The sequence below is a fragment of the Kryptolebias marmoratus genome, linkage group LG10 (assembly GCF_001649575.2).
Source record: "Kryptolebias marmoratus isolate JLee-2015 linkage group LG10, ASM164957v2, whole genome shotgun sequence".
Classification (NCBI taxonomy): Eukaryota; Metazoa; Chordata; class Actinopteri; order Cyprinodontiformes; family Rivulidae; genus Kryptolebias; species Kryptolebias marmoratus.
In genome coordinates, this window is record NC_051439.1 from 11,303,194 (window position 1) to 11,326,501 (window position 23,308).

At 43.8% G+C, this 23,308-nt stretch overlaps 3 protein-coding genes across 5 annotated transcripts; 1 reads left to right on the top strand and 2 right to left on the bottom strand.

Annotated features, from left to right (window-relative positions):
* Positions 1–70: 70 nt before the first annotated feature.
* LOC108232691 (CAAX prenyl protease 1 homolog) lies at positions 71–4,861 on the bottom strand. The gene is made up of 9 exons (XM_017410643.3): positions 4,491–4,861; positions 3,245–3,391; positions 2,937–3,140; positions 2,694–2,846; positions 2,462–2,603; positions 2,160–2,335; positions 1,772–1,876; positions 1,488–1,631; positions 71–1,413 (listed from the first exon to the last, which is right to left on the bottom strand). Exons 1-9 carry the CDS (start codon positions 4,596–4,598, stop codon positions 1,189–1,191), a joined length of 1,404 nt encoding a protein of 467 aa, XP_017266132.1. The 5' UTR covers positions 4,599–4,861; the 3' UTR covers positions 71–1,188.
* A 713-nt stretch (positions 4,862–5,574) lies between these two features.
* On the bottom strand, positions 5,575–19,116 carry rlf (RLF zinc finger). The gene is made up of 8 exons (XM_017417435.3): positions 18,912–19,116; positions 16,805–16,959; positions 15,337–15,418; positions 13,980–14,115; positions 13,676–13,878; positions 12,957–13,093; positions 11,110–11,251; positions 5,575–10,922 (listed from the first exon to the last, which is right to left on the bottom strand). Exons 1-8 carry the CDS (start codon positions 19,086–19,088, stop codon positions 6,081–6,083), a joined length of 5,874 nt encoding a protein of 1,957 aa, XP_017272924.1. The 5' UTR covers positions 19,089–19,116; the 3' UTR covers positions 5,575–6,080.
* Positions 19,117–20,056: 940 nt separating this feature from the next.
* Positions 20,057–22,315, top strand: znf593 (zinc finger protein 593). Of its 3 annotated transcripts, none has more exons than XM_017411478.3 (4): positions 20,057–20,140; positions 20,325–20,537; positions 21,478–21,540; positions 21,624–22,315. In XM_017411478.3, the coding sequence occupies exons 2-4, from the start codon at positions 20,338–20,340 to the stop codon at positions 21,748–21,750; spliced, it is 390 nt and encodes a 129-aa protein (XP_017266967.1). In that variant the 5' UTR covers positions 20,057–20,140; positions 20,325–20,337; the 3' UTR covers positions 21,751–22,315. The 3 variants fall into 3 exon arrangements, with proteins under 3 accessions (XP_017266967.1, XP_017266974.1, XP_037833942.1); XM_017411485.3 differs by having other exon boundaries at positions 21,481–21,540; XM_037978014.1 differs by lacking the exon at positions 20,057–20,140 and adding an exon at positions 20,150–20,208.
* The last annotated feature ends 993 nt before the right edge of the window (positions 22,316–23,308 follow it).

Genomic DNA, 23,308 nt, shown 5'->3' on the forward strand with positions numbered 1-23,308 from the left:
AGTATGACCAAAATGAAAGCTGCCACATCACAGTCTTGTTCTCATATTTAAGTAAACAAAATAAGATAAATGCTTTTTTATGGTTTTATTCAATGCAACAAAGAAAGCATACAATCCCCTCCTTTAACTAACGCGACTCTGGCTCGTCTGCTGAAAAAGAAACCTTGTAGATCATCTTCCCAAGATCCACGATTAATAATTTTCTTGCCAGGCAACCAAGAGAAGAAAATAAAAAAGTTTGTCAACTTAAAAATTTCAAATCCTTTCACAATTTACATCATACGATCCAACTCTAATCACTAAAGTTACATATATACAGGTCTGGTTGGACCCTTGACCGCAAGCAAGTGCTTTGGAAAAAAAAAAGAAAAAGAAAAATCACTTCCTCAATTTGTGTAAAAAAAATAAAAATCCCAAGTCTAAACTAACGTCAAATAAAACTTTCTGAACTGCTCTGTTCACAACGTGTCCACTATCAGAACAAAAAGAGAATTAGAGGCACTCACGTTTTGTCGAAGTAACCAAGTATCTACACTGCTTCTCTAAAAGACATTTGAATTTGAACAATTTATTATTTTATCGGGGACAAGTGCTGCACTTAAGGGATAATTTAAAATCTGACCTGTTTGTAAAAAGTACCGTCATGAGTACATATGAAGTAGATTCTTTATGGTAAGTCCATAAAACTTGTGTTATTACTAGCTGGGTGCCATATCTGCATCACAACGGATCATTAATAATCTTAGTAAAGTCCAGAAAAGATTTAGCAAACATTTTTTTTGACTTACATAAGATTTAAAAGTGGAGAATTTACTACTGTCCAAAACAACACTATTAGATGAAACTACTCTGAATTATACTCTGACAATAACTTCCTTTTAAATTTATTTAAACAAACATTGTCCAGATGTATTGCTCACAACAAGTGCATAATTGGTGTTTCTATAGAAAGAGAGTAAAGGCTACTTGTTTTGCTTTCTGTCAGTAGGATTTGGTTTTCTTTAAAACGAAGAATCTAAAGGAGACAAAATTGAAAATCTTGGGAAGCGGAGTAAATTCTAAAATAATATAAAACGAGTCGGTGAGACAGATGGGAAGAAAAAAGACCAGGGAGCGTCACAGGGCCAGGAGAGGTCTGCGGAGGCCGATCTGCGGTGGCAGCGGGCGCCGCGCCCCCCTCCAGCCCCGTCAGTCCTGCTTGGCGTTGCCCAGCGCCCTGAGGCGCTCGAGGAGAGGAGGGTGGGAGTAGTGCCACATGGAGAACAGCCAGTCTGCGACGGGGAAGCCCAGGTTGTCCTTGTTGAGCTTGATGAGGGCAGAGTACAGCTCCGAGGCTTTGCCCAAACCACGAGCGAAGGCATCCGCCTGGAACTCAAACCTGCGACTCAGGACCGTCAGACAGAAAGACAGGAGCTGCGAAGAGAGGAGGACGTTTGAACGACTCGAAGGAAGTCAGCGAGAAAGCTCATATGGAACTTCATAATCACCTCGTTGTAAGGAGAGAAGATGAACTGGAAGATAATCATCAAGCCTATTAATGTGGGCTGGCTGTCAATGAAGCCGAAAGCTACAAACAGCTCCTTACGACCAATCAGAGCAGCGAAGAGGGAGAAGCAGAGGAAGGAGTTCATCTGCAGGGATAAAAAAAACAACAAGTACTTATTAAACATCAACCCAACAGCTGAGTTCTGCAGGATTTATTCCAACGGGGCTAATAGTTTGACGTAGAAACGTAAAAAGCACATTTAGAGACACAAATGAACATAATCACCTGACTGATGACGATATTCTTGACAGTATGACCCAGCTTCCAGTGGCCAAGCTCATGACCCAAAACAGCAAGGATCTCTGGGTTGTTGCATCCTTGTTTCTTGTTCTAAGAGCGCATGTCGGAGGATCAGAGCAGCTCGATTAGAGTCGCTCACAAACACATAAACACACGTTAGTTAACACATTTACAGCTGAGGCACAAAACTATTTCAAAACTGTGAAACTGTTACACCCACAGGCTGAACCGGGTCCTGATGTGATAACAACCACTGATTATTACTTCCAAATTCACCATTTGACCTGTCAGTGGCTCTACAGAACTTTTAAACCAAATTAGTGCCATAAGAATTGTGTTTTTTCTTTTTAAGTTAAAGTTAACTCTTAGAAACCTTGGGCTTGGCTTTCGACTCGCTGGACGTCTCATCATTCTCCGGCGGCTCGGACTGCGGTTCTCCGGGTTTGTTGAGAGGTGAATAGTCCTCCAGCAAAGTGTCAAACAGCACGATGCGTTTGTTCTTGAAGAAGCCGTAGAAGTACGCATTGCTGTGGGATGAGCGCTTGGAACCTGGAAATAAATGATCAAAAACAAAAAGTCAGAGAATGGAATAATTTAAACCAGCCTGTGCAGTAAAAACTTGTAATAACAGTAAAGTCATCTTGAGACTTCGATAAGTAAGTCGACATAACTTACCTTCGACTACATAAATCTTTGTGAGAGGGAAGCTTATACTTTGGGCCATGTCTTCAATCGAGGTTTTTAACTCTCCGTCCGGTAATGGGGTGAACTTGTCGAACAGCGGTGCGATGTAATCCGCATAGATGGTTACAAGTACCTTTGAGCACAACAGCACATAGGATGTATTGGTATTCCTAAACAACGAGAGGTTTTAAGTAATCAGCGGGGGCGTGAAGGCAGCACCAACCAGAGAGACGGCCAGGGTGAACAGCCAAGCGTAGATGAAGAAGTAGTCTCCACCGATCTTTATGATGTACAGGAGCAGTGAGGTCACAGGCAGCAGGATACACTGCGTCACTACAAACTTCTTCACAGCGTCTTTGAAGAAGAACCCCAACGTCTGAGAAGGACAAACATTCCTTACATCCATAAAAAAAAATTTTTTTAAAAAACGTATTTGTCGACGGCGACAGCGGTCCAGCTGGCGTACCTGCTGATTGAAGCCATGCTTCTCCTCGATCACGAACGTGTTGTACAAACTCCAGGGGAGCCCAGTCAGGGCGCTGAACAGAGTGGCGAACGTCAGGAACACCAAGGACTGGCTGATCTCGTACGCTGGAGTGAGTCCAAAACGAGCCGTCGCAGAGCCGGCGACGTCCCACAGAAACGGGATCCCACCCAGCAGCAGGATCAGCTAAAAAGATTTCATGGTTTAGAATAAAAACATGATTTAAAAAATAAAATAAAATCACGTTTACAATAAGTTCATTTACAGTGTTGGCTTTTGAAACTACTTACTGTCCCTTCGGTCTCAGAATAAAGCCCGGACCAAAAGCTAAAGTTGCTTTTATCCAGCTGATAGAGGCGCGACTTCTCAAAAGTCTCGGGATCCATGATCTTGCCGAGCTCCTGTGGTACATGTGTGGTTGATCTGTAAATCCTCCTCTGCAAAGTGGAAAAAGACAATCATACAGCATTATTTAATAAACTCTGTAAAAAGGAGATCTTGCAGTTCATAAAGGCTTCGTATTTCAGATACAGTTACTAATTCGTTAATAAATGAGTCAAGTATTGGAGTATCAGTCATACTCGCAACCTTTTTCTGTTTAAGATTTGTTATTTTTTAAGAAAAAGGTGCTCCTAAAAGCCAATTTTACCCAGTTTAGTTTGTCTATTTGCAAGATTTAGGCGTTCCAGCTTGTCCAGCTTATCTCCCAGTTCTGTATTTGCATCCTGTTTGACATTTGTTATCTGCCTCGAATCAGAGCCCATTAAAAGCTGAATACATTAGAACATTAGTAACTAAAACTGGATTAGATTTGGCTGACTTCTTGATATACTGAACACAGTTTTGATCCCATCATGCTGATTCAGAATTACTTTATAAAACCTGGTTCTGCAAATGAGGTTATTGCGCAAGTATGATATTTCACAACATTTGATATAGATTACGCTTCAACTATGTTCACCTCTTAGCTCTGTTTACACACGATCTGGAACAATGTTAAACATTTATTAAAGCTAAATACATTTCGAAAGAAAAACAGAATGCAGATAAATTAATTTTAGTCACTTTTATGTAGATCACTCTTATTTACCACACCTGGCAATTTGTTCAGTTTTATATATTCAACATTAATCCTTGCATTCAAGTAGTTTTAAAAGCATTTATTAGCAGCACTGATTTTCTTTCAATTTACCTATTTATGCCAAACTTTTATGCAAGTCATCTGCTGGTTAAAATGCAAGGTATATGTTATAAATAATCAAACATGTGGGTTTGAATAGTCTTCTTTTATTTCTACATTTACCCAAAACCAGGTTAAACACCATTTTGCAAACAAAATCCAGCACAATTCTAGCATTTTATATTGTTATGGGAAGTTATTTTCATGTGAGGTATCTTTCTCAATGGTTGCTGCTACTATTGGTTTCAAATTACATAAAAATAATGACACCTTCATGTATTTGCAATAGATACATTTCAGTTCCTGTTCAGACTAGGGACTAGGGAGGCACACCGAAGAACGATGAACCAACTCACCTGTCTGTAGGACAGGTATGCCTCCCAAAGATACACCGTCCAGGAGAATCCCAGAACAGCGTAAAATATCTGCTTCTCCACCGGCAGGTCTAACATCGTTTCCAACATCTTCCTCCTGGTTCAGCTCGGCCGTTAGCAGCAGTCCGACTGTTGCTCAGCCTAACGGCCACACAGCTTCCGCTCAAGTCCCGCACGAAAAAACTGTCCGAACACCGGAACCCACGCTAAATCGACAAAAACTGAATAAAGACGAAATCCGCGCACCCAGTTCTCATCCCCAAGTGGAGGCTTTTACATCCAATATCATTCCATTCATATGAGCAACGAACGAGCCTGTCGGAAAGGCGCAACGATAAACTCCGTCCCCGCTGAAACATTTAAATACCAACTTTGGTTCCGTGCAGTAACCCGGAAACTAACGTGGCTGGCGTTGTTGCGATATTGCGATTAAGTTTTATTTTCCTATTACTAATTCACGTGTTCTCTAACAAACACAACTACAACTTTCATTCTTTTTACTTTAAGCGAAAAAAAGCTTTTAATGACAAAACATTACTAATAAATAGCACACATTTTCCATGTTAAATGAGTGTGTTTTACCATTTCCTGTACTGTTTGTCTCTATTAGTCCCAGTTTCTTCATTTATTACCTTGTGTTTTAGATAAGTGCTTCTTTTATTAGGCTGCATTAGTTTTGGGGACATTGTTTTTGTTTCATTGGATGTTTTGCTTGTTTTGAATATCAAACCGACTTCTTTCATTCTGTATAGTTGCCTACTGTTACGCTGGAGCACTGGTGAGAAAATGCACAAAGCACCTACTAGAAAAGTTACAAGATACATAAAATATTGAACAAATGAGACGCAAATGAAACTACAAGGTTCTGGGACTGCTGGTCTGGTAATCCAGACTACAGATTAAGCAGTATATAGAGCATTAAATCTTCTTTTTCTCCAAAAAGGCTGTAATCTGAGACAATCGAGTGTCAAATTGATTGTTAGATTAAACTCAAAAACGTCTGCACTTAAGCCCGCGTCTTTAGAAACCTGGCAAAATAAAAAAGGCAACTGCAATGCTCAGTAGATGCCCTGATTTTCACATTTATTTTTCTACAAAGTGTTACATACATGTCCTCCCACATCTGAAGCCAAACACTTTTTTTTTTTTCCTCATATAAACCAAGGTGAAAAATAACCAAACATATTCCTCGAGAACTCTGAAGTCAGGAAACGTTTTTGTCACATTTTCACAGAAGTGAAAAGGCCTTGCATTATGCTACTGATCCTTCTTAATCTGCAAAGCTAAACATTTATCTGGGAGGGCTGGAGTATATACATTTGTACTTGTGAATTAACATATTGGATAGTATGTGATTGCATTCATAAACAAAAGCTAAAATACTGTCAGACAACTCTGAAGTGTACTGTTGAGGCTTTTTTTATTATAATGCTAATTTCTACAAAACTTCAATTAACTTAAAAACAAAGAAAACAGCGAAAACATATCAGTTTTGGAAATAAAATAAAAATACTGATACATAGCATGTGAAATAGTCATTTCCTATTGTTAAAGTTTAAAAAGGTGCTCAGTTTAACTTCCAAGAAGCAGTTTGCTGCTGTTGGTCTCAGATGGGAAGAGGTCAGAAAGGGTGGTGGTGCACACGGGTCTTCCCAGAACCACCACCGGTCTGAGGTACTGAAGCTGCTTTATTGCCAGGTCCCCACACCCAGCCAGGGCTTTGTCCAGGATGGACTTCAAGTTTTGGACCGACGTGAAGCCTCCAGTCACGGCGTGGGACTTCACCAGCGGGGAATGAGTGCGTCTGCTGCGAGTGTGAGAGATTCCCAGCTGGTTGTTCTCCTTCACCGAGCAGCTGCGCCTGAAGGCATCTCGCCGCTTCACGGGTGCGTCCTTGTCTTTCGGGGCCGTCTCTTGTATGAACTTCAAGAAGGAGGACTCGAAGCCCATCGGCTTGTAGGCAGCGATGTCGAAAAGGCATGGAGGAGGGCTGTTAGGCTGAGTCTCTTTCACGTTTAAAGGCTGTTCGGGCAGCTCGTTTTTCCGTTTCAGCGGCTGGCGAACGGGAGGCGGGGGCAAAGAGGCGGACCCGTTCACCACTTTGATGTTATCTTTGTTGCCTGACGCGTTCTGGAAGCTCTCCTCGGAAATGAAGCGCAGCGAGTACGGAGGTGAAAGGTCGACGGTGACGGGGCGAAGGAGAGGTATGAATTTCTCAAGGTTTGATTTCTGCTCCTGCTTTGGAGGTCTCTGCAGCGCTGCCGAGGGGTCCTCAGAGGGACCGCCTGCGCTGGCTTCACCGGGAAGCACCTCATGTGCAACAAGGACACCGTTTCTCTCTGCAGCTGGAAGCTCTTCCTCTTTTGGGGGGACGTTGTTGTGAGGATTGTGATTATTCCCTTCCTGTTCTGGGACTACCTGAGGACCGTGACTGTCCTCCCTTTTCTCCGAGTCTTTCTGGCGATCGTGACTTTCCTCTCCCTTCTCTGAGACTTTCTGAGAATCGTGATCATCCTCTTCCTTCTCTGAGACTTTCTGAGAATCGGGACCATCCTCTTTTATCTCTGAGACTTTCTGAGGACTGTGACTGTCCTCTTCTCTCTCTGGGACATTTTGAAAATCGTGAATCGCCTCATCCCGTGTTTCCGTCTTGATGCAGGGGTGACTCGTGGGTGAAGGCGCCCCCCCAGTGTTCTCAGGCTCTGCTTTGCACTCCGTTTTGAAAACCTGGTCGGGAGAGGACGCCTCTGTCACGGCCAGCCCGGCCGATTTCCTTTGAATCAGTTCCTCCAGCTGTTCGGCGTTAAAAAACAGCTTATTGTCGTTTTTCACAACGTCCTCCCGCAGCATGTGGTGCACTCTCACGTAGTGGCGCTGCAAGCTGCGCATGTATACGACAACGGAGTCGCAGTCCTGGACCATGCAGGGGTAGGCAACGGGCATGCAGCGGTCCTGACACATCTGTAGCGCCTCCTCGTGAGATCTAAAAACAAAACGATTTTGGGATGTGTTTTCTAAGGGTGATTCGACTTCCTTAAGATCTTTGTCATCGTTTTCCTCCGACTGGGCCGCTACTTCTTGCTCTCTGGGTTGCTCAGATTTCTGTGCGGTAGGTGAACTAGTTTCTTCTTTCTGGGGACTCTGTGGCGTCACTATGAGTTTCTTTTGGCATCCAGTAATTGACTTTTTGTGCGTGCTCTGAAGTCGAACCACCAGAGAATCGTAGTACTCGTAGTGGCTATAAAGTGTATGTTTTTTAAGTGCTTCATCGTGACTGAACACCCTCGAGCAGCCGTCGAACTTGCACTTTATTAGCCCGGGTGGCTGAGAGTGGTAATCCCGGGTGTGACGCACGAGGCTGCTCTTAAGGTGGTACGAGGCAGTGCAGTTAGCAAAGTGGCATTTGAACTGGGGCTGAGGTTCGTCCGAGTTGGGGAGGGGTCTCTTCTTCGCAGGGTCCTTCCTGACTTCTGGACTGTGCTGCACGTCGCAGTCTTTTTCCAACAGCAGCTGCGAGCGATTGTAATGATGGACTAACTGCAGGTGGCGCACGAGGCCTCCCTGGGTGGAGAAGGCCGCGTCGCAGTTTTTCGCCACGCAATGAAACGGCTTGCTGAACTTATCGAGTATATAGCACAGGTTGCCTTTGGCTACCAGCCGTCTGGTTCTGAGCTTCTGTGTCATCTCATCCTTACTCCGTCCTTTCTGCTCATCGTCCTTTTCCCCGCTCTCCGCTTCCTCCTCCCCTTCCTCCTCAGACGGAGATTGATTGTCCATGTTTTGGCCATTTTTTGCCTCAGGCAGATGTTCCTGCTTAGGGCTCTCGCTCTTCTTACCTTTTGGTCCGGGGTTGGTCAGGGGCTGAGACGTTTGCTTGGTTGAAGACGTGGGTTTCTCGCCTCCCTCGCACTGCGTGGACCCACACCTTATTCGGGCTATCAAGGTCTCACTTATGTTATGGGTGTTTATGTAGTGGGCCTTCAGCACTCGCTTTTCTCTGTGACTCTTGGGACAAAGCTGGCACTTGTAAGGCTTGAAAGAGGGTGTCAACCTTTTGGCCTCCTCCATGCTGTAGCCGTGTACGGAGTTATAGTGGCGCTGTAAGCTGTAACTTTGGCCGCTCTTAAAGCCACACCCTTTGCTCTTACAGATATACGGCCTGGCTGAGGCTAATGATTCAACACTTTCTTCCTCGCTGGTTACTAATTTTTGTTCAGTTTGGACTTTTACCTTTTCCTCGGACAGCTGCGGCCTCTTCTTCAGCAACACAACGGGAGGCTTTGCCATGATGGCTTGATGGAGAGACATCTGCGACGACTTCAAGTCGGGCGTGGACTGAGGGGGCTCGACTGGCGAACTGTGGGAAGATGAGGCGTTCAGGCTGAGCTTACTCAGCCCGAGAACAAGTTCTTTCAGGGCATCGCATTTTGTGTTAAGGCTCAAAATGTTCATTTCTTTGCCCTTTGAAGGAGCGGACACCTTTTTGTCTTTGCCAGGCTCCGCAGGCGGAACTGAAGTCGAGGTCTCGTTCGTTCCCTTCTCCTCCCCCCCCGGCTCAGTTTCAGTCTTTATCTCTTTCGACACGAAGTCCTGCTCCTTGTCGTGTTTGTGTTCCCTGTTCTCCAGTTTAAGGTGATCGGGGTGAGCGCACTTCAGATGTCTCTGCACGTCTCTGGCTCTGGAAAAAGTCATCCCGCACTTCTCGAACCCACACGTGAACTTGCTTCCATCGAAGCACATAGCCACCAGCGTTATTGTCGCCTTGGGCTCCTTGACGTCGGAGTCCTGCGGAGAGGCGGCGCAACTCCCCGACTGGGCGCTCAAGACATCTCCATTTACGACGCCTCTCGACTCGACCGCCTTATTAGGGCGCGCCGGCACCTCGCGAACGGGCTTAAACAGTTTCCGCTTCGCCTTCCTCTGAGCCTCGAAGTCATCTTCTTTGAAAGTTATCTTGTGCGTGGATAAATGCTTTATGAAGTCCTTTTTGGATAAGTAGAACTTTTTACATTCTTTGCCGCAGCAGGTGAACGCCGCGTCTCTGAAATGCTGCGCTTCGTGGTGATAGATCTGGCCCAGGTCCGAGTACGTGACGTAGCAGCCGTTGAGCTCACACTGGTAGTTCAGCTGATAGCCGTGGGTCTGCTTGTGAGTGACGAGCTCGTTAGACGTCTTGAACTGTGCGCCGCAACCTATAACCGCGCATATGTAAGGCCGCTCGCCGTAGTGGACCTTTCTGTGTTTGCGGTGATGGTAGGCCGAGACGAAATGCCGCCTGCAAAACACGCACTTCTCTCGCTTGTCTCTCATCTGGTGAAAATATTTCACGTTGTCATCACCTATGTGCTCTGATTTCAGGTGGACGTACAGGTACTTGGAATGTTTAAAAATCCGATTGCAGTTAGTCCCTGGGCACGGGTACTCCTCGCGGTTCTGCAGCTTGAAGTGTCTGTCCATGTACTCGAACGTCACGTGCTCGTCGTCGTCTGCGTGCCTCTCTTTCAGGGTTCTGGTTTGCTGCACGATGTGGTGCAGCACCTCGGGGTCGTGCGTGGATTTGTAGTACAGCATCAGGGAGGGGTCGACGGGGATCTCGCCGGGCTCGATGTCGTCGTCCTCGTCCGTCGGTTTTGGCACGTTCTTGTTTGTTGTCACGTTGTGCGAAAGGCGAATTCCATTCCGGATGTGCTTCCTCATGTGAGGAACGAGGTCCTCCCTGCTCTTGAACTTCTCCAAGCAAACGGGGCAGGGGTGAATGTTCTCCTTGATGTGTCTTTTGGAGTGGTGAATGATTTGTATGTCAGTGATTGACCTTTTGCAAATCTGGCACCAGAACTTTGGCCTTTTGATCGCACGCCCATCCTTGACTTCTTTGTGGTTGGTGAGTGGTTTGCTATCTTGACGATTGTCGCTGTCAAGTCCTCCATTTATCCTGTTTTGATGCCCAGACTCTACTTTAATTGTAACTCCCTGCAGTTCATGTTGTGTAGCCTTCTCCTGTTTGTCTACCACTGCCTCCTCTTCCTCGTCTTCCTCTGACTCGGGTTTCAAGCCGAGGAGGGATGTGCAGTGGTACTTAAGAGTTTTCCAGTCCCAGAACTCGGGGTCAAAAGGCCAGTAGGCTTTCAGTGCTAGTAACAACTCGCAGCGCAGCGAGTTGGGAATGACCTCGCTCTCCTGCTCATTCTTTTGGTCCGGGCGCAGGTAGAGCTCCTCGAGACAGGCGAAGGCGTCCTGGCTGGGGCCGAGGAGGAACTCCGTGAGCTGACAGGCGCGCAACACCTCGAGGTCGTTTGGAAGAAGGCAGGACACCGTTTTGCATACGGACGTTCGCGTCTCTGAGTCTTCTTGCTTTGGAAGTTGGAGGGCTTTGACACAAAGCTCGACCGAGGAAGGTACTGCCAGGTTCTCCGCCTAGAACGAGAACAATATATTATCACAGAGTGATGCAAAAACAATTACACCTTTTTCATGTCGTCTTAAGCACTTTTATGAACCTGTGTGAGCTGGACTGCTAACCTAATGACACCAAATGTGCCTGCACATGTATATTATCTTCACTTTAATATGAAACGTTGGCATTGATGTTGTTTAGACTCACCTCTGACTGAATCACACGGACCAGGTAAAGTAAATGCTGGACAGTTTTGGCAATGGCTCCAAGCTGAAGGCATCGCTCCAGAAGAGACATCAATGAGGGGTCGAGTTTCTTTTGAAGCTTACTCCACAGCAACACCAACTCCCTGTTGGGTAATAAAAGACGGAACAAGATTTACACATTAATACTGTAAACTCGAGAACAAAACGGCACATAAATAAAACCAGAGAGCTTTAATTTAGACATCTGGTCAAGGTGATGCCGTTTTAAATCCATCGTGTTTTCATAGCAGAGCGTCTCAGCAACTGTCCCTATAGCTTATTTTTAAACAATTACTGTATTTTCTGGACTATAAGGTGTACTTAAAACCTTCAATTTTCTCAATAAACGACAAGGCGCCTTATAATCTGGAGCACCTTATAGATGTAAGAAGTCGTGATATTTTAGTACGACTTTGGTAAACTACAAAGCCGCGCCGCTTGCAGCATTAAGGCTCAGTTATAGATGCGTTTTGTAGCAGCGTGCAGACCTGAGCAAGCAGTGGAGGCGTTTAGACTTGACGCTTATGTCGGTGCAGTGTTCTCCGAAAAGACAGGAAGCCGTTTTGTTTCGCTTAATGCGCCTTATATATGACAAAAGCTCGAAAATGGACCATGCCTTATAATCCAGTGCGCCCTATAGTTTGGAAAACACGGTATAAAGTGCAAACTAGGGTCACGGGTGAGATCGGCTTCACTGTCAGAGCACGTACATCCCACCCCCTCCATGTTGACACACCGGGTGAAAACAAACAAACGTAAAGGTTGGCAGAATGAGGAGCGGCACACGTATCTGTACCCGAAGCCTCAGTTTTATTTGAGAGGTTTTCAGCTGCAGGACGATAATTCACTGCAAGTCCCAAAGACATGGATACTGTGGCAAAATCACACACAGATAATAGTCCTGAATCACAAAGCAGGAGCAGAGATTAACGCTCATAAAAACTGATTTCTCTGCTTTGAACCAGTTTGTTGTTGTGCTGCCTCCTCTGGTGCTGAATTAGTTCTCCCTGCGTGAGTAAAAGATGAAATAAAGACGTGTTGTGGGAAGCAGGAGTTGCTGCAAATTGGTCTTATGTTTTTAGTCAGAAAAGGAGGGGAGACACCCAGGTTTTACTCTCCTCTGCGTCTTAATGTGGACTGCATCAGCTGCAGTGATACATGCACCCAACCTCCCCGTGTGCATGTGTTTATAACATCATATTGATTTAGCAGCCACTTATGTGATGTAAAGTGTAGAGGAGTATAAAAAGGCTTTCATCCTGAATGAGTTTGCAAAGATTTTTCTGCACTAAAGGATTCCCACGTCTTTTGGGAGCGATCGGAATGAGTTAGCAGCTCAAAACTCGGCCTGAGTCACTGAAGGGAGAGGAAAAAAAAACCTTCGATCTGTAAATCAATACTCAAGGTAAGTTAGGAACGGGCTCCTGTCTTCACACAATGTGTGATTTGTGTTGTGAATTATACATCCGGAAAATTACTTTTTTAACCAACGCAAAACAAACAAACAAAAAAGTGAAACAGTTTTATGGTTTTCTTTCAAGGTGAAGTAGATATGACGCTGTTGCAACTTAACACATCTGAGCTTGGTCGATGTTTTCGTGCCGACTCAGCGTTTTAAAACTCTTGTTTATGCCAAAGAGGTGACCTATCAAAAGGTCTGCAGAGTTTCAACAGTAGTCATACAAGCTGAGCGGGTCCCATACGACCAAAAACACCAGGACTGTCACTTGGTTCTACCCTCAAAACAACCAATAAGCTGTACAGCAACTTATGGAAAAGCACCGAGCTGATGGATGGGAGGTTTCTCACCAGGAACAGTAAAGACTCTGCTGCTGCAGCTGCTGTGTCAGGTACGTTGTGCACAGGATGAAGGCTGTATTCTCCTCGCCCTCCGTCTCCAGATTGCTTGTGATCTCCAGCACGTCCTTGCAGTCCAGTCTGGATATCTGACAGGATAAAACATGAAGTTCACCGCAGTGAAAACGCAACGAGAAAAACAAAACAAAAAGGTTTTCAGGAATTTTTCAACGAAGATGTGTGCGACGGAAGCAAAAATTCTCACAAAAAGACACAAAACGTTGCAGAATAAACAACTAGACATGTTTCCAGTTTTATGAATTTTACATGATCACACACAGCTGCTAAAACTGCATAATAAGCCGAGTGTAAAAAGCTTTTTCCAGCATTATTTACTAAAAAGGCAAAAAAGCTTGTTTGTTGGAAATCCATCTAAAACTCCACTTTTTTTTCTGCAAGCACTTAAAGGGTGAGATAATGAGCTGATTTCAAGTTTTAAGTGCTTCTGTGCTAAAAAAAAAACATTCCTATTGAAGTAAGAGGATAAAACCATAAAAATATGAGCAAAACTACGGATTACTCATCTTAAACAAGCAGAGGGTTTTTATACAGAAAGCTTGAAAAACAGCTTAAGATTTCTGAGACGGTACAAACAAACAAAAGGTCAAGTTTTGTTATTTAAAGTTACGTTTTCAGTTGTTTCTCCATCCATGCACGAGCTACAGTCATACCTCCATTATGGCTTCTTCGTTGGGCAGCAGGTGACACAGCAGGGACACATACGTCTGACGAAACGTCGCTTGGTTGGGAATGAAGCTGCATTCGGTGCAAGCTTTGGCCAAAACCACCGCCTTGGCCACTTCGCCCATTTTCTCCAGGTGTTTCACCCGCATCTCCATGAAGCCCTCGCCCTCCAAGCTTATGTACGCGTTCACTGCAAACAGAAGCGAACACAGCCTGAGCGGTGAGCTACACCTGAGCGTTAAATCTGCAGGTCCAAACGAAGGGAGAGAGACAGAGGGATTGAATCCTAACCTTCCTCTGGGTTGGTGGGCTGGCCGGTGAGGAGAGAAGTGAGGACCGGGTTGCTCCACGCTCCACCCTCTCCTGTGATCTGGAGCAGAGCTTGGAGGTCTGTGCTTCCATATTGGATCAACGTATCGTGTGTAATCTGCAGTGAACACAGAGGGACAATTAACACATTTTTGAATTACTTCCTGATTAAAACTGTACTTCAAGTAAAATCAAGTCCTGTTGTTTGTCAAAAAATGGAGGTGATTTTAAACTACGACTGATAAACAGCACAAAAGAGGCCATAAGTTCATTTTACAGTTTAATAATTCATCTCCTTCACATAAAACTGGAATCTGAAAAAAAAAAAAGACAACAGCTGCTGTTCTGCGAGTACTTTTCTTTAAACTGCAAATAAACATAATTTCCCGACTGAAATAATCTAATTTTAGAGTAAAATCTAAGCTACATTTATGTGTCACTGCTACTTATCTTGGCACACTGAAAACAGCAAAGACAGAATATTAGTTATATTGTTAGCATATATTTAGACATCGCACTGAAAGTTCCCACGGTTCTTAAATAGATTTTTTTGGCAAAGCTTGGATATATTTAGTGTGTAAATACTAATATAGTCCAAAACCTCTCTGGCTGGAGTGTAAGATGGGACAGGTTTCATGCTGATTTGCAGTTTAGAGCCAATAAATGATAAAAACATAACACTGCTGTCTACACTGATTTTAAACACTTCATCACCGACGGCACAAACGCTCTGATTCTCAAACACACGTTGCACAGATACTTCGTTTTTTACCACAAGGGTGTGAATGTGGGAAAAAGCTGATAACAGGAGATACCACAAGTGCTTCGGCGGGCGTTTATTTGTCCGCTTGTGGACAGATTTGTAAGGCGGCTTTGTCTCCGTGTCACCGGTGATTCCTTTTCTACCAGGGCTGGTTGGGAATCATCGTCCACGTTAGCCTTAAACCCATTCTGCTCCGGCAACAAAAGCACTGGCTCAAGGAGAAGTGGTGCTACAGGAACAATAAGAGTCTGAAGTTCCCCCTTTTCCATCAAATTGATCCAGATGCTGACGTTAAGCTGCTGCAAGAGCAGATTAAGAACTATAATGATTACAGATTACAGTCTAATTAATCCTCCTACAACTAATGGCGTCACACCTCTGTATAAAGTATATAAATGCAGCTTGTATCATTTTTCAGTGGTCATGAATGCCCTTATCAGTGTTAGAACCTTTAAATGTTATCTCAGCATGCTGGGAACCTTTCACTGAGGTAAACTGCATTAAAGCACCAGGTGCTACAGCTACATCGGCGCAACGAAACGAAAAGGAACGCTTCCCTGCCGCCGGCGCTCGTACCTGAACGGAGTGGTGGAACTGAAGCCAGGCCTCGAACGGGATTTCGTTCTCCGGCACCGACAGCAACAGCTCGAAGCAGCTCCTGCGGGAAAGACGAAACAAAGCCGCACCTTACCTCACCGAAGCCCACAAAAAAACAAAAGCGTCACGATATCACCACATCACCTGTTTTAGGAGAAACCTACATTTTAACGGCGAAGGAAAGGTTTCTGCAGCTCTGCAATCTTCTGACAACAAACACATTAAAAGTCCTGGATTGTGGTGAAACATTTTAAAAATACTCCACCCAAAAACTCCTCATATTTGAACTGAACTGCTGACAAATGAGATGTGTTCACCTTGTCAGGTGAAACTTTGCAGATGAGATGAAAGCTGCGCTGCAAGGACTGAGCATTTAACATAAAAAAGCTGAACTTTTTCCAACCTGATGAGTATTTTCAGTATATTTGGGAATATTTGGGTGCAGCGCAAACCCTTTAATGTCTGACAATTCATTATAAAAATCACATATAACAATTAATTACATTCAAGACGTCTGCTGTTATCTTGATTTTCTATTAAAGCAACCCTACAGTTTACTGTGGTAGACCTAAAATGTACTTGTTTTGTGTTTTTTTGTTGTTAAAGTTCCAGTTTGTAATATTTGGGGTGATCGGTTGCAGAAACACTAAGCAGCGCTTTTTTTTACTTTACGACCAAAGTGTCAAACAGATCTCCGGCCACGTTACAGTAACCAAGAGGACGCAAACCAGCCTGCATTTCTGCTACGTTAGGTCATCTCATCGGGCTGCTGGAACGTTATCTCTTTCAGAGAATTTAAAAGACGCCTGTGAGTAACTCTGATTATCTTAGAGCACCCCCAACCCCACGGATTCATTTCCGCCATACACACACGTCCTTGGCTGGCCTCAGAGAGACTCGACCCAAAGAAACATCCTTTCAGCTTCAGGAAAAGCGAATGGCGCTTGTTGTCCCTCAGTGTGTTGCAACAAATCTTAAGGATCTTAATTTGTTGTATAGCAAGACTGCAGAATTACAAACACAAACCCTACATCGTATATAAAGCAAATAAAATACGGTTTAGACATAAAAACTAAAGACAGCCAATAGCAGAGCAGAGAAAATGGATAAAAGAAACGGGAGGAATGTGGTAGATAAGAAAAACTGAGTTTGGCAGCATTGATCAGGATCAGCAGCTGGAAACAGGAGTAAATAGTCACTTGTGCTGTAAAGATGAACATTTAAAGAGAATTTTATAAGAAAAATCTGGAGGGCTTGCCTAAATCAAGACAATAGACGTTTTATAGACCAAAAGTGATTAAAAAAAGATGAACTAATCATCTTAAACTCCATATATCACCCAGTGAAAGTGCACAGATGGCTGAGATGAGGTGATCGGGCCAAAGAAACGAGCCTGCTTCGACAGTCTTTTAGGATTAAATTCACGTCAATTTTCCTCAGTACTCACAAAGCGAGTCGCTTCAAAACGAGAGCCACTCTGTCGGACTCCGCCGTCAGGTGGGATCTGGCTGCTGCAAAGCAGTTTATGGACAGGCAGTAGACCTCCAGGAGAGGCAGGCCGTGCTCCATGGAGTTCCTGCTCCCAGCATAGTGCATCAGTGCCTACACACATCACACACACACACACGAAAGAAGAAAAAAACAGTCATAAAAAAAAGAACCTGTAAATGTGATCAAAAGAGAAGATCAGATAGGAAGTCGGCTGTCTGGGTGAAGAAAGGCGTTCCTCCTCGGGGACCTGTCAGCCGACACCTGTTTGATCCCAGCTGACGGCCCTGGAGGCGTCGGGGGTGTCTACGGTGATCCTGATTGGGCCTGAGGGGACTCCACAGAGCGGCAATATGACAAACATAAATGCACAAGAATAACCCAGCAGAACTTCGCCTACAAGAAATGCTGATTCCATCAATACCCCCAAACAACAAATACATTAAATCCTCAATATAATACAAGATTGTTCCCTTATTTGTAGCCTGCAACGGTCAACAGCAAATATGGTCACCTGCCCTCCAAATGAAAGGAAGCAACACGTGAAGCCGTTCCTCACCTCTGCAGGTGGCAGCACGCTCGTATTAAATCATCAGCGACACGCTGCAGCACAGGGGAGCATCCCGGGAGGCTCGTTTGCCAGACAGCAGACACCTTGTTGATTGGTGCCCGCGTCCGCAGCGGCACTGCATTAATTCCCCTCTGCCTAAATATATAACGCCCTCCCAACAGGGAGCCGAGAATAAAGTCCTGACCCCCAGAGGCCCACGTCAGCGCACTAATTACTACAGGACTACTTCCGACCGGAGCCGAACGCGTCTCGTAATTATTTGCACGATTAGCAGACGTTGCGAGACGTTTCAGGAGCCCCGAAAGCATTTTCTACCCTCCTCGAACTGACCGTGAAGCGATTTCCTGGTAAAGAGAAAAAAGCGTTGCTATTCACTCAGCTGCAGCTCAAAGAGTTGACCTAAAACTGAGGGAAGAAATGAGAAAAGAAAACGGCGAGATCAAGTTAAAAAGCTCCAGTATTAATGGCAAGTTCCCCAATTTACCACTCTGTCGCCTCCCGGATCCGATTGAAATGTGCAGCCTCACTTTTAATCGTTGTCATTTTTAGCATATTAGTGGCTTCATCTTTAAAAGCACAAGGCTTGGGTTAGAAAGAGAAAGTGGCTCTTACTTTTGACAGGCCGATACATCAAATCACAGATAAGATAAGATGACAAATAAAGCAGATCAAAGGTAAAAGTGCAAGGCATTTACTTTCATATTTGCTCATTTCAATGTAAATCTCTAAATGCAGTGAAACTCTTACCCCCCTGTAGGAGTTTCACTTTTCATTTAATTTATTCATTGACATGTTTATGGTGTTTAAGTGCTCCTTTGGCAAATGCTTGTCTGTTTTATGTTTTGGGTTTTTTTTTTTTTTTGTATTGTAAAAGCTGCAATCTTTATTATTTAAATAATCTCTATTAATGACAGGGGGTGGGGAAAAAAAGGAATTCAACACAACAAGGGATTGGGTCCTGACACTCCCCCACAGCAGCAGATAGTGCTGGTGCAATAATGTAAAGCAGCTTTTTTTTTTTTTTCTTTTCTTTTTTAGGTAAACTAAAATGCAAACTCAAATACATTTGGATAAACACAGCAGATCTGCCCCGCCCCATAAAAGCAGAAATGCATGATGTGCAAATCGTAACGATGTCTTCTTCTGCATGCATCTCGTAGTTTGGGTTTTTAAATTATTATTATTATTATGATGATGATCTAATTGCAAACGAGTTGTCACTGAAAGCAAAACCACCTTCGCGTCATCCGCATATGAACGTACAATAAATCACTTATCTACATGGTGACAGGGAGTTGTTGCTGTGAAATTAAAGGCACTGGTCAGTTCGATTAACAATGCACATTGTGCAATTGCTTCACAAATTAAACTGCTGCCATTTATCCGGCAGCCGTCGCAGATCATTTCTTTCTGGCTGCGAGAGAGAAAAAAACAGTCCGGCTGAGCTAACAGAAAAGCTAATTACAGTAGCTTCCATATCGCATGATAACGCTACCTGGCAGAAGTTGTCACAGTACTCCGTGGAAGACGCTACGGATATCTCCTGCTGCCTGAGGACGTCTTCGAAGGCTCTCAGCGTGGCCAGCAGGGTCTCCACTGCCATTACGCTGTCCTCGGCCGTGTCCAGGGCCCAGTCGCTCCATTCCTGCCCCGCTTCGACGCTCTCCGCCATCTTCGCTCTCTGCCTCGGCGCGTATGCAGTGCGGGGCTGGTGCTGCCTTCAGGGGCCGTCCGAAATGTTCAAGCACGTCACATGAACTTCGCCTGCGCGTGCCCCCCCGTAAAAACAAATCGGACCAAGTCAGCTGGTTGAGGAGTTGAGTTGTACCTTTCTTTAGTAATTAAAATAAAAATAAAAATAAATGTTTGAATGCAATAATTTGTATGTAATGCGTTATCAATATGGGTTACACATGTTCTTACTATTGCAGTGACGTCGAAAGACAAAAAAACTAGACGCACAAACAAACACGTGAAGGAGCCACCAGACACCAGTTAGGGACCGATGGAGTTACAAACAAACAAACAAATAAATAAAAACACCTGCATGGAAATATTACTGCAAAGCTATTCTAAGTAACTTAAACTGCAGAAAAGTACAATGACTAACAACAATTATGAGGCCCAGAATAGCTTTAATATATGGAATAAAATAGCTTAAAATATCCCATAAGTGACACATAAAAGATGGGGGGGGAATAAAATTGTTACACATATTACTGTCAAATTGATCAAATTGCTACATTATGGCCGATCTTAAAGATCATAAAGACTTAAACACCCATAAAGTGAATCATGATGCAAGATAATCACAGCAATGAGAGACATTATCTTTGCCTTTGGGGGAAAATTGTCTTTTGCAAGGAGGGTTTTAATTGTCACGGTCCTGTGTAAGGCATCTTAGTGTTCTTCTTGCCAGATAAAAAGTAGCAAAAATAAGTAAAAGAAAAGCGTCTGTGCAGTAAATTGTGAACAAAACGATTATTATTTGAATCATAAACGTATAATGTGCTCAAATATAGTGGCTAAAATTTAGTATAGAGAGGAAAAATAAAGATAAAATAGTTTGTAAGCCTGGCATTTACTATTTATTTGATATTAATCAGATTTTACTACAGTTTTGCTCCTGGTGGTATTTGGCGCCCCCTACAGTCGAGCAGGTGAACTTCACTGTCCGTTTGACCCGGAAGTCCATGTTGTTTCTCCTGGCTACACGTGCAGAAGGTAAGCAAAGCCTGAAAATACACCTGAGGATGTTTTATAAAATAAATTTGCTTTAAGACGAGATACAGGTAATCATAAATAACATCCAGGGAGGCTAAACTTTGTGACAGTGTCGTAAAGTGACGTTGAGCGACGTTTGTTCCCGGTTGCCGAAGTTGAAGGTTGTTGTTCGTGTTCCTTCCAGGCCTGCCGTCACCATGGGGAAGTCCAAACAAACAGGAAACCACAAGAGCGACAAGAAGAAGAACATCGCAAAGAAGTGGAAGACGAAGCGAAGGACCAGAGACCTGGACCAGATCCACACTGACATGAAGCCGGAGACAGTGGCCAAGCTGCTGCACCAGGAGGTGGACTACGACGTGACGGGATGCGCCCAACACTACTGCTTACACTGCGCGTAGGCTTCCTCTTTCTGCTTTTACACTGTGTCTTTGACCCTGTTGGCAACATAAAATCAAACCTGTGTATATAGCACTTTTAAAAAACCCACTGCTTTGTGATGCACATAAAACAAGAGACCATAAAATGAAACCATTGAAATGGTGCAAGAGCTGTTTTAGGATGAAAAAAAAGAGTTGAAGCCTGTTGAACATGTAGGGGCAGCTGGTTCCACAGTTTAGGAGCTGAAGCTAGAACTGATCTCCTCTGTGGACAATCAGCAGATCTAAGGGATCCTATGTATTCAGGGTCTTTTAGATCATCAGTAAAACTTTAAAAGCAATTCTAAAACGAACAAGGAGCCAATGAAAGGAAGCCGGCACAGAGGAGATGTGTTCACCCCTTTTTTTTGTTCATGTTAAAAGACGAGAGGCTGGCCTGGCTAACACCAACCTACAGAGAGTTACAGTAATCATAGCGTGAATCACCCGTTCCATCGATGGATAAAAATGACTTCGCTTTAAAAAAAACAAAACAAAGTCTCTGAGCTACCCAGTTCTGTAGGAGTGCTGCGGTTCCCACTGGGACCGGAAATAATCCCTTCAGTTTTATTCTCACTTAAATGTAGGAAGTTGGGAGCCATTTTTGATTTGATTTGAACTCTGTCAGTTTCAGAAATATTGAGCTAAAATTCCACATTGTTACCCTGAGCTTCTGCATAACATCACTTTCAAGATAAAAGCATCTTAGTCTAAAGCTCTGACATGAAATGCATCCATTCAAGCAACAGTGATTTGAGTATCACCTTACAAATTAAACCATCTTTCTTCCTGTCTTTGAGTTTGACGTTCACGAATGTTGCAGCGGAAGAGTATGAAGACCACTTATAAAGAAAAAAAAGAAACCTGTTGCAAAGTGTGCTGTGGATGGTCTTTTAATTCTTTCTTGATGTCTTGCAGCAGATATTTTGTGGACCTGAGATCTCTGAAGGAGCACTTCAAAACTAAAGTGCACAAGAAGCGGTACGGCCTGCCTCTGACTTGGAGCTTTCGATGCTGTTTCTGGAGATGGTCTGAAAAGCTCGCCTCTCTCCCTCTGCACGCAGGTTGAAGCAGCTCAGAGAGGAGCCCTACACTCAGGCGGAGGCAGAGAGGGCTGCAGGCATGGGCTCCTACATCCCCCCGAAAAAAGTAGAAGTGACGACGCAGCCCGTGGAGGAGGACATGGACTGAACGCTGCCCACTTCAAACCCCGGGCTGAGCAGCTCCGCAGCGGAGCCTGAACGACCTCTGAGTTCACGCTTCTGTTATTTATCGGCATAGTTCCTGACGCGCAGGGAAATGCTTCGGTTGTGACAGAAACTGGTTGTATTTCAGCCAGCTGTGATATAGGTATTTAAATATGATTGTTCTGAATCAGGAAGACCCAGCCACATAACCTGAGTCCAACATGTATTCTTGTAATTACCTGACAGTAGAATTTGTGCACCAGTAAGAAACTCGATGTTTCTTTTACATGAAAGCAACACAAACAAGTTTAATGTGTCGTCGGCATCAGAAAGGGTTTGAGCTTCTCCTCTCTTCTGTTATCTGACAACTCCTAAATGTTCACAAGAAAGAATAACAAAAATATACTCTTAATAATACAAAGCTTTGAATGCAAACTGCAAAATAAACTAATTATTCTATGCTAAATCTATTTTTAAATGGTTGTAGTTTGCTCCTTTTGTGCTTTCTCTGTTGAGAACAGGTAAGCGGTTAAAACATTTTAATCAAAAAATAAAAAGACTTTACTACATGTATTTGTGTGTACTGTATGGTCGCCCTAGAAAAGGAAAAGTCAACAGAAAGACCCAGATTGTTGGTTTTTATCAATTTATTACAACAGGAAAGCATCCAAGGGATGAAACGATTTCAGGCAGCAGAAAATATCTAATCTTAGAAAGCTTATGAGAAGGAAGGACAAGGCCACCAGCAGCTGAACTGACTGGAAAGAAAATTACTTGGAGGGTTGCGTGACCTAATGTCAAACTGGGAACAGACATACTTTTCATAATTCTGTTACCCCCTAATGAGGGCATCTCAGAAGACCCATTGTCAAATCTTATTATCTGTTACTATATTTAGCACAGTGATAAGAACCGATGCTATTCTGCAGTGAAAATCACCGCACTTTGTCACAGAATCCATTATCGCTGCATCCACGGATGTATAGAACAACTGTACCGTGCTGCAAAAAATATCTTCTAATATTGACATTTATATGTACAGTCCTGCTCAACATTATTGGCACCCCTTCATGATTTGCATAGCTGAGTGAATATCTTCAGAAATAAATGGAAATGTTCAAAACTTATATCAGCAGAATCTTTCAATTTCAGGTCCAAAGTAATTTAACAAAGACAATTACCATTTCAACTTAAATATTTTAATTCCAAAGGACAAAACAGAAAACCAGCATGTGCACTAATATTGACACCCCTCTTTAATATTTGGTTGCACAGCCTTTGGCAGCAATGACGGCCTCCAAACGTTTCTTATATTCATCTATAAGCTTCTTGCACTTCTCGGGTGGCATTTTCTCCCACACTTCTTTTGCAATATGCTCAAGCTCTTGTACATTTGCAGGGTTCCTTTCGCCAATGGCAGATTTCAGCTCCACCCAAAGATTTTCAATTGGATTGAGATCAGGACTCATTGCTGGCCATTTTAAAACAGTCCATTTTTTCCCTTTCAACCAGGCCTGTGTGCTTTGGGTCGTTGTCTTGCTGGAGGACCCAGGATCTTCGCC

Coding starts and splice junctions, on each gene's coding strand:
- LOC108232691 (XM_017410643.3), bottom strand. CDS start 4,598: ATGTTGGAAACGATGTTAGACCTGCCGGTGGAGAAGCAGATATTTTAC. Junction 3,141..3,244: donor ATTCTGAGACCGAAGGGACA/GTAAGTAGTTTC, acceptor AAATCTTTTTAG/CTGATCCTGCTGCTGGGTGG. Junction 1,414..1,487: donor TCTTCTCTCCTTACAACGAG/GTGATTATGAAG, acceptor CTCTCTTCGCAG/CTCCTGTCTTTCTGTCTGAC.
- rlf (XM_017417435.3), bottom strand. CDS start 19,088: ATGGCGGAGAGCGTCGAAGCGGGGCAGGAATGGAGCGACTGGGCCCTG. Junction 16,960..18,911: donor ACTGTGACAACTTCTGCCAG/GTAGCGTTATCA, acceptor TGATGTGTGTAG/GCACTGATGCACTATGCTGG. Junction 10,923..11,109: donor TCCGTGTGATTCAGTCAGAG/GTGAGTCTAAAC, acceptor TTCTCGTTCTAG/GCGGAGAACCTGGCAGTACC.
- znf593 (XM_017411478.3), top strand. CDS start 20,338: ATGGGGAAGTCCAAACAAACAGGAAACCACAAGAGCGACAAGAAGAAG. Junction 20,538..21,477: donor CACTACTGCTTACACTGCGC/GTAGGCTTCCTC, acceptor GATGTCTTGCAG/CAGATATTTTGTGGACCTGA. Junction 21,541..21,623: donor ACTAAAGTGCACAAGAAGCG/GTACGGCCTGCC, acceptor CTCTGCACGCAG/GTTGAAGCAGCTCAGAGAGG.